Below are 14599 nucleotides of genomic sequence, written 5' to 3' on the forward strand. Positions count from 1 at the left end.
GCAGCCCCTCAGTCCTCTCCTCACTCAGCTCCATGGTGCACTGCAGCCCCTCAGTCCTCTCCTCACAAGGCTCCATGGTGCACTGCAGCCCCTCAGTCCTCTCCTCACACAGCCCCATGGTGCACTGCAGCGCCTTAGTCCTCTCCTCACAAGTCTCCATGGTGAATTCACTCATTTCCCGCCTCTAGTCTCGTCTTCTCCTCCAGCACCTCAGCGCATGCGCAAGAATGCTTCCCGCTGTCAGGTCTTCAGAGTAAAGGAGGCCCTGCCCCTTCCAGTGACATCATTCTCTCAAAAAATCATCTCCGTTCTAGTCCCTACTCCCTTCCCTGAACATGGTGATCTGCAACTTCTTCCTGCAGGGCCGCTGCAGGTTTGGAGACAATTGTTGGAATGAGCATCCGAGAGAAGGACCACATGATGGACGTAACCGCTACAAAAGCCAGGCCTCCGGTATGGGCGTCACAGGCGAGCCGGAGCACACACCGGGGGAATACTGTGTGCAGACCACCGATACTGCGTGTGTGTCTCTGTCTCTGTGTGTGTCTCTATCTGTGTGTGTGTCTCTCTCAATCTGTGTCTCTTTCTGTGTCGCTCTCTGTGTGTGTCTCTCTGAGTGTCTGTGTGTGTCTCTCTCTCTCTCTGTGTGTCTGTGTGTGTGTGCCTCTCTCTGTGTGTGTCTCTCTCTCTCTGAGTGTCTGTGTGTGCCTCTCTCTGTGTGTGTCTCTCTCTCTCTCTGAGTGTGTGTGTGTGTCTCTCTGAGTGTCTGTGTGTGTGTCTCTCTCTCTCTGTGTCTGTGTGTGTGTGCCTCTCTCTGTGTGTGTCTCTCTCTCTCTGAGTGTCTGTGTGTGCCTCTCTCTGTGTGTGTCTCTCTCTCTCTGAGTGTCTGTGTGTGTCTCTGTGTCTGTGTGTGTCTCTCTCTCTCTGAGTGTCTGTGTGTGTCTCTGTGTCTGTGTGTGTGTCTCTCTCTCTGAGTGTCTGTGTGTGTCTCTCTGAGTGTCTGTGTGTGTGTTTCTCTCTCTGTGTGTCGTTCTGTGTCTCTCTCTCTCTGAGTGTCCTCTGTGTTTGTGTCTCAATTCAAATGAGCTTTATTGTCAGGACTAAGTACATGTTTGTATTGCCAAATAAATGGTAACAATAGGGGGATGGGGGGGAGGCTTGTAGAGGTCCAGGATATATCCGGCTCCTCTTAGAAGATAGGGGCATGACCAGGGTGGGGTATAGAGGGTCATGTCTCTCTCATGTACACAGGCCCACTTGTCGCCTGGTGACTGTGTAATATCTTTGTGCCCCTGTATGTCACAAGACATGAAGGGAGTGTAACACGACTATGTAACACATGATCACCGCTGCATCCAGTATCACAGCTCAGTCCTGCTTATTGCACTAATGCTGCAGTCACACTATAATATAACATGGCCAAGTGATATGCCATAACACAGCACTCAGCCCAGTGTTACACTATGGGGCAGCTCATATCTGCCGTTATTTTCTTTTACCGATTCAGCATGAGAGAACAATCCCAGCATGCTGCGATTGGCAGGGAGACTCGGCTCACTCACACCAATACAAGTCTGTGGATGCGAGTGAAACATCAGACTGCAGTGCGATATATGCAGAGACAGGCAATGGAGGAGATGAAGAAGTTACTTTCTCCGTCTCCTCCTCACCTGTGCTGCGATTCTCTCGTATATCAGAGCACTGTCACTCGGATCACACGCGTGCAGCAGAGCTGGAGCCCACTGTCATTACCATCTCACATCTGATGCTCTCAGATCAGATACCAAGAAAAGTTACACACAGAGCGTGGTCTCGTAAATAATGGAGAGGATGCTGCGCTCTGCATAGTGATGTGGCCTCTTCATATAGCTGATGGGAAGGGAGGCACATGTGAAAATGACTTGGGTATACTAATAGATCACAGACTGAATATGAGTCAACTGTGTGATGCAGCAGCAAAAAAGGCAAATGCAATTCTATGATGTATAAACAGAAGCATACAGTCTAGATCACGTGAAGTCATTATTGCCCTCTACTCCACTTTGGTCAGACCTCATCTGGAATATTGTGTCTAGTTTTGGGCACCACATTTTAAAAAAGACATCAACAAACTGGAGCAAGTTCAGAAAAGAGCGACCAGAATGGTGACCGGTCTGCAAACCCTGTCTTATGAGGAAAGGTTTCAGAATTTGGGAATGTTTAGCTTGCAGAAGAGAAGACTGAGAGGAGACTTAATAGCTGTCTACAAATATCTAAAGGGCTGTCACATTGTAGAAGGATCATCTTTATTCTCATTTGCACAAGGAAAGACTAGAAGCAATGGGATGAAACTGAATGGGAGGAGACACAGATTAGATATTAGAAAAAACTTTTTGACAGAGTGATCATTGAGTGGAACAGGCTGCCACGAGAGGTGGTGAGTTCTCCTTCAATAGAAGTCTTCAAACAGAGGCTGGACAGACATCTGTCTGGAATGATTTAGCGAATCCTGCTTTGAGCAGGGGGTTGGACCAGATGGCCCAGGAGGTCACTTCCAACTCTACGATTCTATGAGGCAAAGAGCCAGATACCCACCTAATATTGATGACCTATAGCTATAAGGTTGTGACTATAACGTTTATTTCTCTGATCACTTGTAATGCACGCGTACTGCAATGTGTTAGCGCTGTCAGTTTTGGGCTACGTTCTTGCAAAGCGCTTTTGACGAGTCTTTGACGCTGCAGTATTTCTGCACCTGTTATTTAAATTTGTTACTTGCGGTTTGTGTGTGTGTTTTTTGTGCATTTGTGTGTGTTGTTAAAATGTTTTTATTATGTTTTTGATGCTGCATTTTCCCTTGTTTTATTCCTTCAATAGTAGCTGTGAAGTTTAAAATCTAACTTTTATTATTGATGATGATAATAATAAAACTTATGATCCAAAACTGCAGGACACAAAAATCGTATACATGGTACTTGATTCCAACAGATCACCATTTGATATTTATAAGACGTACTACATTAATTTGAGTTGCTTCTCATAAGTACAGTCCACCATGGGCAAGCCAGGAAGAGCTGTCTGCTTTATACCATAGCACCAGCCTGAATGCACTTGGCTATATAGCATTAACCCCATAAACCGTAGGTCATTATGTGTTGTACGCCTGTACTAAGCCGTGGCGGCTTAGTATTTATAGCACAGACCGTGAACCATAGAGTACCTTAACCCCTTAATGACCATAGCTTTTTTCGTTTCTCACTCCCCTTCTTTCCAGACCCATAACTTTTTTTATTTTTCCGTCAATATGGCCATGTGAAGGCTTTTTTTTTTTTTTTTTTGCGGGACAAGTTGTCCTTTTGAACGACACCATTGGTTTTACCATGTCATGTACTCAAAAACGGGAAAAAAAATTGCAAGTCAGGTGAAATTGCAGAGAAAAAAAAAAAGTGCAATCCCACACTTGTTTTTTGTTTGGCTTTTCTTGCTAGATTCACTAAGGCTGGGTTCACATTTCGTTAGGCAGTCCGTTAAATGGACTGCGTTACACCGCGGTGTAACGCAGTCCATTAACGCTGCCATTGCCCTCCATTGTCAGGCGCATCGTGACACGCGTTCGCGATGTGCCATCATTCAGTGACGGAGCCTCGGACGCGGGCTGCAGCATCTGAGGCTCCGTCACCGCTAGCACAGATAAAGCATCTGCGCTAGCGGTACAGCATTAACGTGACCGTCAACGCTATGCGTTGAACGGTCTGCATAACTCAGTGTGAACCTGGCCTAAATGCTAAAACTGACCTGCCATTATGATTCTCCAGGTCATTATAGGTTCACAGACTCCAAACATGTCTAAGTTCTCTTTTATCTAAGTGGTGAAAAAAAAATTCCAAAGTTTGCTTAAAAAAAAAAAAAGTGCATATTTTCCGAGACCCGTAGCGTCTCTATTTTTCTTGATCTGGGGTCAGGTGGGGGCTTATTTTTTGCGGGCCGAGGTGCAATTTTTAATGATACCACTTTTGTGCAGATACGTTCTTTTGATCGCCCAGTATTGCATTTCAATGCAATGTCGCGGTGACCAAATAAACGTAATTCTGGCGTTTTTATTTTTTTTTCTCACTACGCCATTTAGTGATCGGGTTAAAACTTATTTTGAATTTACAGGGCGATTCTGAACCCAGCGATACCAAATATGTGTAGGTTTGTTTTTTTTTTGTTTTTTTTCCCCAAGTTTTATTTGGATTGGGGGCGAAAGGGGGGGTGTTTTTAAACTTTTAGTTTAAAAAAAAAATAAATTAACCCCTTCCCGACCAATGACACCTACGTTGGTGTCATGAAAACCTGTGCCATTATGACCAGTGACGCCAACGTAGGTGCCATGGTATAAATCACCCTCCTGCGAGTCTAGTGACCGGGGTCTCTGAAAGGTCACACGACCCGCAAATATAGGAAGAGTGATAGTAATATTTCATCAATGAAATTTGCTGAAATATTACAATCCAGCCATGGCCGATGCTGAAATAGCATCGGGCATGGCTGGAGACACCGATCCAACCCCCCGCCACCGACTGACTGCGCTGATCGGCCGCTGCCGTCATCATCTGCTTCCCCCCGCAGTCCGATCACCTCCCCCTGGTACCCTCCAAGTCTCGCTGTGGCTCCCGGTGTCTCGCCGTCCCAGATCATGGGCGCCGCCATCTTCCAAAATGGCAGGCGCATGCGCAGTGCGCCCGTCGAATCTGCCAGATTCCATTCATTCATTTTGATCACTGTGATGGGATCCGCTAACGATTGGAGCTAATTTTCCATTCAAAAAGTCAAATGGCGCTCCTTCCCTTCTGAGCCCTGCCGTGCGCCCAAATAGTGGTTCCCCACCACATATGGGTACAAGCGTACTCAGGACAAACTGGACAACAACTTTTGGGGTCCAATTTCTCCTGTTACCCTTGGGGAAAATAATAAATAGCGGGATAAAAAAATCATTTTTGAGGAAAAAAATGATTTTTTTTTTTTATTTTCATGGCTCTGCGTTTATAAACTTCTGTGAAGCACTTGGGGGTTCAAAGTGCTCACTACACATCTAGATAAGCTCCTTGGGGGTCTAGTTTCTAAAATGGGGTCACTTGTGGGGGGTTTCTCCTGTTTAGGCACATCAGGGGCTCTGAAAACGCAACATGACGCCAGCAGAACATTCCATCAAAGTCTGCATTCCAAAATGGCACGCCTTCCCTTCCGAGCTTTCCCATGCGCCCAAACAGTGGTTCCCACCCACATATGGGCTTTCTGTGTACTCAAAACAAATTGCACAACAACTTTTGTGGTCCAATTTCTCTGTTAGCCTTGTGAAAATAAAAAATAGCGGGCTAAACATTTTTGAGGAAAAAAATTTTTTTCACTGCTCTGTGTTATAAACCTCTGTGAAGCACTTGGGGGTTCAAAGTTCCTTAAGGGGTCCAGTTTCCAAAATAGTGTCCCTTGTGGGTTTTTTTTCACTGTTTAGGCACACAGGGGTTCTCCAAACATGACATGGTGTCCGCTAACGATTGGAGCTAATTTTCCATTCAAAAAGTCAAATGGCGCTCCTTCCCTTGCGGGCCCTGCCGTTCGCCCAAACAGTGGTTTATGACCACATATGAGGTATCCGTGCACTCAGGAGAAATTGCCCAACAAATGTTAGTATCCATTTTATCCTGTTGCCCATGTAAAAATGAAAAAACTGAGGCTAAAAGAAAATTTTTGTGAAAAAAAAAAAGTACTTTTTTTTTTTTTTTTTTTTTTAACGGATCAATTTGTGAAGCACCTGGGGGTTCAAAGTGCTCACTATGCATCTAGATAAGTTCCTTGGGGGGTCTAGTTTCCAAAATGGTGTCACTTGTGGGGGAGCGCCAATGTTTAGGCACACAGGGGCTCTCCAAACGCGACATGGCAACCGCTAAATATTCCAGCATATTTTCCATTCAAAAAGTCAAATGGCGCTCCTTCCCTTCCTTGCCCTGCTATGCACCCAAACAGTGGTTTATGACCACATATGAGGTATCAGTGTACTCAGGAGAAATTGCCCAACAAACTTTAGGATCCATTTTATCCTGTTGCCCATGTGAAAATGAAAAAAATTGATGCTAAAAGAAAATTTTTGTTGGAAAAATTAAAATGTACATTTTTTCCTTCCACGTTGCTTTAGTTCCTGTGAAGCACCTGAAGGGTTAATAATCTTCTTGAATGTAGTTTTGAGTAGCTTGAGGGGTGCAGTTTTTATAATTGTCACTTTTGGGTATTTTCTGCCATAGACCCCTCAGAGTAACTTCAAATGTGAGGTGGTCCCTAGAAAAAATGGTTTTGTAAATTTAGTTGTAAAAGTGAGAAATCGCTGGTCAACTTTTAACCCTTATTACTGCCTAACCAAAAAAAAATGTTGTTTCCAAAATTGTGCTGATGTAAAGAAGACATGTGGGAAATGTTATTTAGTAACTATTTTGTGTCACATAACTCTGGTTTAACACAATAAAAATTCAAATTTGAAAATTGCAAAATAATCGCCAAATTTCCTTTTTTTTTCTTTCACAAATAAACCCAAAAATTATCGACTTAAATTTACCACTAACATGAAGCCCAATATGTCACGAAAAAAACAATCTCAGAATCGCTAGGATCCGTTGAAGCGTTCCTGAGTTATTACCTCATAAAGGGACAGTGGTCAGAATTGCTAAAAATGGCCAGGTCATTAAGGCCAAAATAGACTTGGTCATGAAGGGGTTAATTTTTTTTTTTTTTTTTTTTTTTTTTTTTTTTTTTTTTTTACTTTTGACATGCCTCAAAAGCCTGCTACATATAGGCGATGCTCAGATTACCTATATGTAGCAGATTTACTGCATTGCTACAAGCGCCGACCACCGGGTGGCGCTAATAGCAATATGTCGGCAACAACCATAGAGGTCTCTATAAGACCTCTGGTTGTCACGGCAACACGTCGCTGACCCCCGATCATGTGATGGGGGGTCGGCGATGTGCTCATTTCCGGCCGGATGCCGGAAGTGCTAGTTAAATGCCCGCTGTCAGCGTTTGACAGCAGGATTTAACTAGTTAATAGGCGCAGACGGATCGCGATTCCACCCGCGCCTATTGCGGGCACATGTTAGCTGTTTATTACAGCTGACATGTCGCTACTTTGAGGTGGCCTCACCGCCGGAGCCCACCTCAAAGCAGGGGACTCCGACCGCTGATGTACTATCCCGTCAGCAGTCGGAAAGGGGTTAAAGCAAAGAGCTCCATATACATGTTATCACAATGATTAATGTAAACAGACATCCAACTCTATCATAATGTGATTGTGTGCAGCCTGGAGGTAACGAGACATGAACAATTCGGGCATTGCCCACCCAGTGACCCTACAATACACTAAACACAGATGACCATATTACTGGTCCCGCAGTGTGTCAGGTGTATTAGTGTCACCACTAGTGTCATTAGTGGTTAGCCACCGGTGTATCTTTTTTGTTTATGGTATCTCGTATGTGTTCCCGCACCCTCCTCGTTTTGTCTACATCGCCCATCGTGGACTGTACTTATGAGTGGCAACTCAGATTAATGTAACATGGCTTATAATCACCTTGATACAAATATCAATTGGCGATCTGTTGGAATCAAGTACCGTATATACGATTTTTTTGTGTCCGTTTGTCCTGCACTTCACACTTTTGGATCATAAGTTTTATTATCAATATTGAAAGTTATATTTTAAGCTTCACAGCTATTATTGATATATTCCCTGTTGAATTTACATACTTTGCTATGTGCATTGTTTGCCTTGTTGGTGTGTCATGTTTTAAATAAAGCTGATTTGTTCTTGATACTTTTTGATATTTGGCTTTGTCAGAACATTATTGACATACTTACCGTATTTTTTGGATTATAAGATGCACTTTTTTCCCCAATATTTTTTTGGGGGAATGGAGTGGCGTCTTATAATATAGATATACCTTACTGGCCGCAGTGGAGCAGGGTCCCAGGGTCGCTGCTGGAGGAGGTAAGAGTGGCACATTGCTGCAGGCTGGGATGAGGGGGTGTTCTGATGTGCGCCACTGCGGGTGAAAATGGCTGTGGTGTGAGGGGGCGCTCCGCCGGCATTTTGTGAACACCCGGAGCACCCGCATATCCATTACTGCGATGCCGTGGCCTTCAGGAAAATGGCTGCCGGGGACGGTACATGCTCAGATCGAGATCTGGGAGGTGGGATTTTTTTTTTCCTTCCCTATATACATATATTCATTATGCAAACTAGGGGGCAGGTCAGCGATGAAGCAGTGACCTGTCAGCAGTCTGCATTATGAATAGCTAACTCAAGCACCACATACATGAATTTATGGCGCAAGAATCTCATAAAAGGGAACCTGTCACCACCCCCACCCCCCCCAGGAGTTTTTAACTAAAAGAGCCACCTTGTGCAGCACTAATGCTGCATTCTGTCAAGGTGGCTGTTTTAGTTGGGGTCCCTTCCACCGCTGAAGGAATTGTTTTTATAGTTTGTCACTCATACCTCTAGTTTGTCCGGGGGGCATGTCTTTCCCCTGGACACAGACGCCTCTCGGCCATCAATCATTTCCTCCATTCTTCTGGGCGCTGCCTCCTCAGCGTTCAGTTATTTACCCGGCGCCTGCGCTGTAATCTTGTTTCTTGGGCATGCGCATTTAGCGCTGCCTGTCCACTGACATCACATGATGTCTTCCTTCTTGCGCCTGCGTGGACGCGCGGCCCGAGATCCCGCCCCGCAGTCTCTTCTGATTTATTCACACTGTGTATGTTTACAGTTCTGAGATGAGTGCAGGGCATCGGGCATTCCTTCCCAGTGCCTTTTTCCTCTGATCTGTAGAGAAGAAGTGTGACGTCCGTCAGTTGCGAGTCTGAGCCGCACGTAAAACTGCACCCGGAGAGACCCTTTACCCCTATACAGGGATCTGGAAATACAGTAGAGCCCAAGAGGTAGCTGCCTATGAGAGTAGCGGACCGGAGCAGGACGGTCACCAGGAAGGGACTAAAAACCGGGACCGAAAGCATAGTCAGGAGTCAAAAGTCAGAAACCGAGCGAGCAGCAGAGGTACAATATCGGCAGGCTGTAGCAGAGTCAAAATCCAGGCTAAGGTCAGAGTCAAAAGTAGCAATTAAACACTAGAACACTAGGGAAACCAAGACTATATCTGGCAGCCTGCAGGACAGGCTCCAAAGTATTTGAAGGATAAGGCTATCCCTCACAGCATGATGACCTCATCTGGACCGCCCCCAGAACCAGGCCAGATGGCGATGCACCAACCCCTTCACCTCTGACAGAAGAGCGAAGCCTGCACCCACCAGATGCCTGCGATCCTTCTCTGTCACCTCCATCACCCACAGGAGAAACACGGCGATGCCCCACGACAGAGGCAAGCGTCAAAGGAGTGGACCCACATAGGACAAGGCCCTCCTATCGCCTGCACCACCAGTCGAAGGAGTCCGGCGCTTCCCAGTGGCCGAGGCAGGAACAGCAGCCCCCGAGTCCTACGGTGACGTGACAGTCCGGCGCCTCCCAGTGGTCGAGGCAGGAACACCAGTCCCCGAGTCCGACGGGGACGTGACAGTCCGGCGGCTCCCAGTGGCCGAGACAGGAACACCAGCCCCCAAGTCCGACGGCGACGTGACAAGAAGCTTCACTATTCGGCAGGTACATAAAATGCAGCACCGCTTCATCTCAACTAAAAACCCAGATCCTTAGATCAGGAAAAGAACAGACATTTATAGGACATTTCATGACTTACCCAAATTATTATGAAAAAAATATTCAGCACTGTACCCAATTTATTATATATTTTCGTAGTCAGTTCATTTTATACCGACTTCAACTTCTTCAAAATTGACACCGATGTCACGGCCGTGGCGTCCGTGCAAAGCTGCTGATTGAATTCAGGCAGCGCTTGGTTGAGGACTATCAGACAAAATGTGTCATAACTGTTAACCCCAGGCAACACCAAGGGTGCACCAAAACCTCTCCATTTCTAACCCCTTAATGACCGTCAATACCTCTTTTAACTGACCTGAGATATAAGAGAATATCATCCTCCTACAGGTGACAATCCAGCAGCTGTCGGCTGTACACTATAGTAGACTACTTGCTGCATCAGCCACGATCAGTGTTGTCACCGTCCTTATCTGTTTAACCCCTTAGATGCTGCTGTCAATACGGACTATATCATATAAATGTTTAAAAGAGTGTGGCTTCTCCCTCTTTATCCCCATTGGCACGCTGAGATCATGATTGTGTGATCCTGATGTTTTCCATGGCAATTCATGAGTAAATATCGTCCTTAAGAGTCAGCCGGGTATTGCGGCCTGTTCAAAAGTCAGCGACATTTAGGTGGTAAAAATCAATCAACTCTATCATGCAATTTTATATGAAGTCCTGAAAAGCACCTGAAGGGTTAATAAACTACCTGACAGCAGTTTTCAGTATGTCAGGGAGTGCTGTTTTTAAAATGCTAGCGCTTTTGGGGTTTTTTCAACATATAGGACCCCCAAAGTCACTTCAAACCTGGATAGGTCCCTAAAGAAATAATTTTGTAAATTTCCATGAAAAAATTAAAAATTACTGCTACATGTTTCAACCTAAAATGCAAACAAAATAAAATAACATTTTACAAATGGTGCTGAAGTTATGCAGACATGTGGGAAATATTATTTATTAAGGTTTTGCTATGGTATGACTATCTGAATTAAAGGAATAATCATTCAAAGTTTGAAAATTGCTAATTTTTTTACATTTTTGTCAAATTTCTGATATTTTTATAAATAAACACAAAAATAGCGCACATAGGGTGTATCGTCTAATTAAAACCGCAGTAGTACGCCCAATTAGTTGGACTCACCTGCTAAAGTCACAACAAACTGGGAATCACTCAAGAATATCCGGTCGTCGCTGGTATCCCGCTAGTAATGAGGAAATCAAAAAAAGTAAAAAGAGGCGGGCTTTCCAAAAACCGTGCTGACCAGAAACACACCTTCCGTGGTAGATGTAGTAAAAAACTACTTTATTTAGCCTACGCATTTCGTGGCTTAACCCCTTAACGACCGCCGATACGCCTTTTAACGGCGGTAATTAAGGGTACTTAAACCACAGCGTCGTTAATTCACGGCGCTGTGATTTAAGTGAATAGCGCCTCCCAGTGTCGGATTTTCTCCGGGGTCTCGGCTGCCAGGGGTAGCCGAGACCCCAGAGAACATGAATCGGTCGGTTTTTACCGACCCCCGCTTTTGCGATCGCCGTTATTAACCCTATAACGGCGACCGCAAAAAAAAAAAAGCCGTGATTTTACATTTAATTTCTCTTTCCTCTGATGTGATCGCACATCAGAGGATAGAGAAATAGGGTCCCCGATCCCCCCGGTCCCCTCCCGGTACCTCTCCCTTGTCCTCCGTCCCCTCCCGGTGGTCCCGCGCCCGCCGGCGTCATCCGATGGGCGCCGCCATCTTGAAAATGGCGGGCGCATGCGCAGTGCGCCCGCCGGGAATCTGCTGGCTCCGGCTGGCAGATTCCATTCATTATTTTGATCACTATGATAATCCATCATAGTGATCAAAATAATAAAAATAGTACATAACCCCCCCGTTTATCACCCCCTTATATAGGCACACATAATGAAATAAAAAAAATATTTTTTTTTTCAGTTTTCCATAAGGGTTAGGGTTAGGCTAGGGTTAGGCTAGGGTTAGGGTTAGGCTAGGGTTAGGCTAGGGTTAGGCTAGGGTTAGGCTAGGGTAGGGTTAGGCTAGAGTTAGGCTAGGGTTAGGGTTAGGCTAGGGTTAGGGTTAGGCTAGGGTTAGGCTAGGGTTAGGTTAGGGCTAGGGTTAGGGTTGGGCTAGGGTTAAAGGCTAGGGTTAGGTTAGGGCTAGGGTTAGGGTTGGGCTAGGGTTAAGGGTTAGGGTTGGGCTAGGGTTAAGGGTTAGGGTTGGGCTAGGGTTAAGGGTTAGGGTTGGGCTAGGGTTAAGGGTTAGGGTTGGGCTAGGGTTAGGGCGAACTAGGGTTAGGATTAGGGATTAGGGTTGGGATTAGGGTTGGGATTAGGGTTAGGGGTGTGTTGGGGTTAGGGTTGGAGCAAGAATTGAGGGGTTTCCACTATATACCAACTTTGGGGGTCTAAAAATTGGGGTCTAAAAAATCACTTTTGTGGAAATAAAAAAGACTTTATTTTCACGGCTCTGCGTTTATAAACTTCTGTGACGCGCTTGGGGGTTCAAAGTGCTCACCACACATCTAGATAAGTTCCTTGGGGGTCTAATTTCCAAAATGGGGTCACTTGTGGGGGGTTTCCACTGTTTAGGCCCATCAGGGGCTCTGCAAACCAACATGATGCCCGCAGACCATTCCATCAAAGTCTGCATTCCAAAATGGCACTCCTTCCCTTCCGAGCTCTCCCATGCGCCCAAACAGTGGTTCCCCCCCACATATGGGGTATCGGCGTACTCAGGACAAATCGCACAACTACTGTGGGGGTATGATTTCTCCTGTTACCCTTGTACAAATAAAAATTTGGGGGCGAAAAGATCATTTTTGTGGAAAAAAAATGGATTTCTTATTTTCACGGCTCTACGTTATAAACTTCTGTGAAGCATTTGAAGGTTCAAAGTGCTCACCACACATCTAGATAAGTTCCTTAATGGGTCTAGTTTCCACAATGGGGTCACTTGTTGGAGTTTTCCACTGTTTAGGCACATTAAGGGCTCTCCGAGCGCAACATGGCGTCCGATCTCAATTCCAGCCAATTCTGCGTTGAAAAAGTCAAACGGTGCTCCATCCCTTGCGAGCTCTGCCGTGTGCTGAAAAAGGGGTTTACCCCCACATATGGGGTATCGGCATATTCAGGAGAAATTGTACAACAAATTTTGTGGTTGATTTTCTCTTTTAACACTTGTGAAAATAAAAAAAATTGGTTCTGAAGTAATTTTTTTCCCAAAAAAAGTTAAATGTTAATTTTTTCCATCCACATTGCTTTTGTTCCTGTGAAGCACTTAAAGGATTAATAAACTTCTTGAATGTGGTTTTGAGCACCTTGAGGGGTCTAGTTTTTAGAATGGTGCCACTTTTGGGTATTTTCTGTCATGTACACCCCTCAAAATGACTTTAAATATGATGTGGTCCCTAAAAAAAAATGGCTTTGTAAATTTTGTTGTAAAAATGAGAAATCGCTGGTCAACTTTTAACCCTTATAACTTCCTAACAAAAAAAATTTTGCATCCAAAATTGTGCTGATGTAAAGTAGACATGTGGGAAATGTTATTTATTAAGAAATGTATGTGACACATCTCTCTGATTTAAGGGCATAAAAATTTAAAGTTTTAAAATTGCAAAATTTTAAATTTTTTTGCCATATTTCTGTTTTTTTCATAAATAAACACAAGACTTATCGAAGAAATTTTACCACTAACATGAAGTACAATATGTCACAAAAAAACAATCTCAGAATCAGCAGGATCCATTAATGTGTTCCAGAGTTATAACCTCATAAAGGGACAGTGGTCAGAATTGTAAAAATTGGCCTGGTCATTAAGCTGCAAACTGGCTCTGTCGCTAAGGGGTTAAACCAGCCACTTCATCAGGGCTACAAGAATAATCACAAATTCCAGATATAAATACAAACACAAATCATTAACATACACCTTCCTTAACCCCTTAACGACCGCCGATACGGCTTTTAACGGTGGTAATTAAGGGTACTTAAACCACAGCGCCGTTAATTCACGGCGCTGTGGAGAAAGTACATAGCACCCCCCCAGTGTCGGATTTTCTCCGGGGTCTCGGCTGCCAGGGGTAGCCGAGACCCCAGAGAACATGAATCTGGCGTTTTTTACCGACCCCGTTTTTGCAATCGCCATTATTAACCCTATAACGGAGACCGCAAAAAAAAAAGGCCGCTATTATGCATTAAATTTCTCTTTCCTCTGATGTGATCGCACATCTTGAAAATGGCGGGCGCATGCGCAGTGCGCCCGCCGGGAATCTGCCGGCTCCGGCTGGCAGATTCCATTCATTATTTTGATCACTATGATAAACGATAGTACATAACCCCCCCCACCGTTTATCACCCCCTTTTATAGTCAAACATAATGAAATAAAGAAAATATTTTTTTTCGGTTAGGGTTGGGATAGGGTTAGGGTTGGGCCAGGGTTAGGGTTGGGCCAGTGTTAGGGTTGGGCCAGTGTTAGGGTTGGGCCAGGGTTAGGGTTGGGCTAGGGTTGGGCTAGGGTTAGGGTTGGGCTAGGGTTAGGGTTGGGCTAGGGTTAGGGTTGGGCTAGGGTTAGGGTTGGGCTAGGGTTAGAATCAGGGTTAGGGTTGGGATTAGGGTTAGGGGTGTGTTGGGGTTAGGATTGGAGCAAGAATTGAGGGGTTTTCACTATTTACCAACTTTGGGGGTCTAAAAATTGGGGTCTAAAAAATAACTTTTGTGGAAATAAAAAAGACTTTGTATTTTCACGGCTCTGCGTTTATAAACTTCTGTGAAGCGCTTGGGGGTTCAAAGTGCTCACCACACATCTAGATAAGTTCCTTGGGGGTCTAATTTCCAAAATGGGGTCACTTGTGGGGGGTTTCCACTGTTTAGGCCCATC

General features: G+C 44.9%; 1 protein-coding gene across 1 annotated transcript in view; it reads left to right on the plus strand.

Moving 5' to 3' along the window:
* The first annotated feature begins 229 nt into the window (after positions 1 to 229).
* Positions 230 to 14599, plus strand: part of NUP42 (nucleoporin 42) — a 51359-nt gene continuing 36989 nt past the window's right edge. The window contains exon 1 of the mRNA XM_073581412.1: positions 230 to 453. Coding sequence (XP_073437513.1) covers positions 336 to 453 — 118 coding nt within the window. The 5' untranslated portion in view covers positions 230 to 335. The remainder of the gene's footprint in view (positions 454 to 14599) is intronic.

Source organism: Dendrobates tinctorius, unplaced genomic scaffold (genome assembly GCF_039654945.1).
Source record: "Dendrobates tinctorius isolate UK_male_01 unplaced genomic scaffold, ASM3965494v1 ptg000070l, whole genome shotgun sequence".
Classification (NCBI taxonomy): Eukaryota; Metazoa; Chordata; class Amphibia; order Anura; family Dendrobatidae; genus Dendrobates; species Dendrobates tinctorius.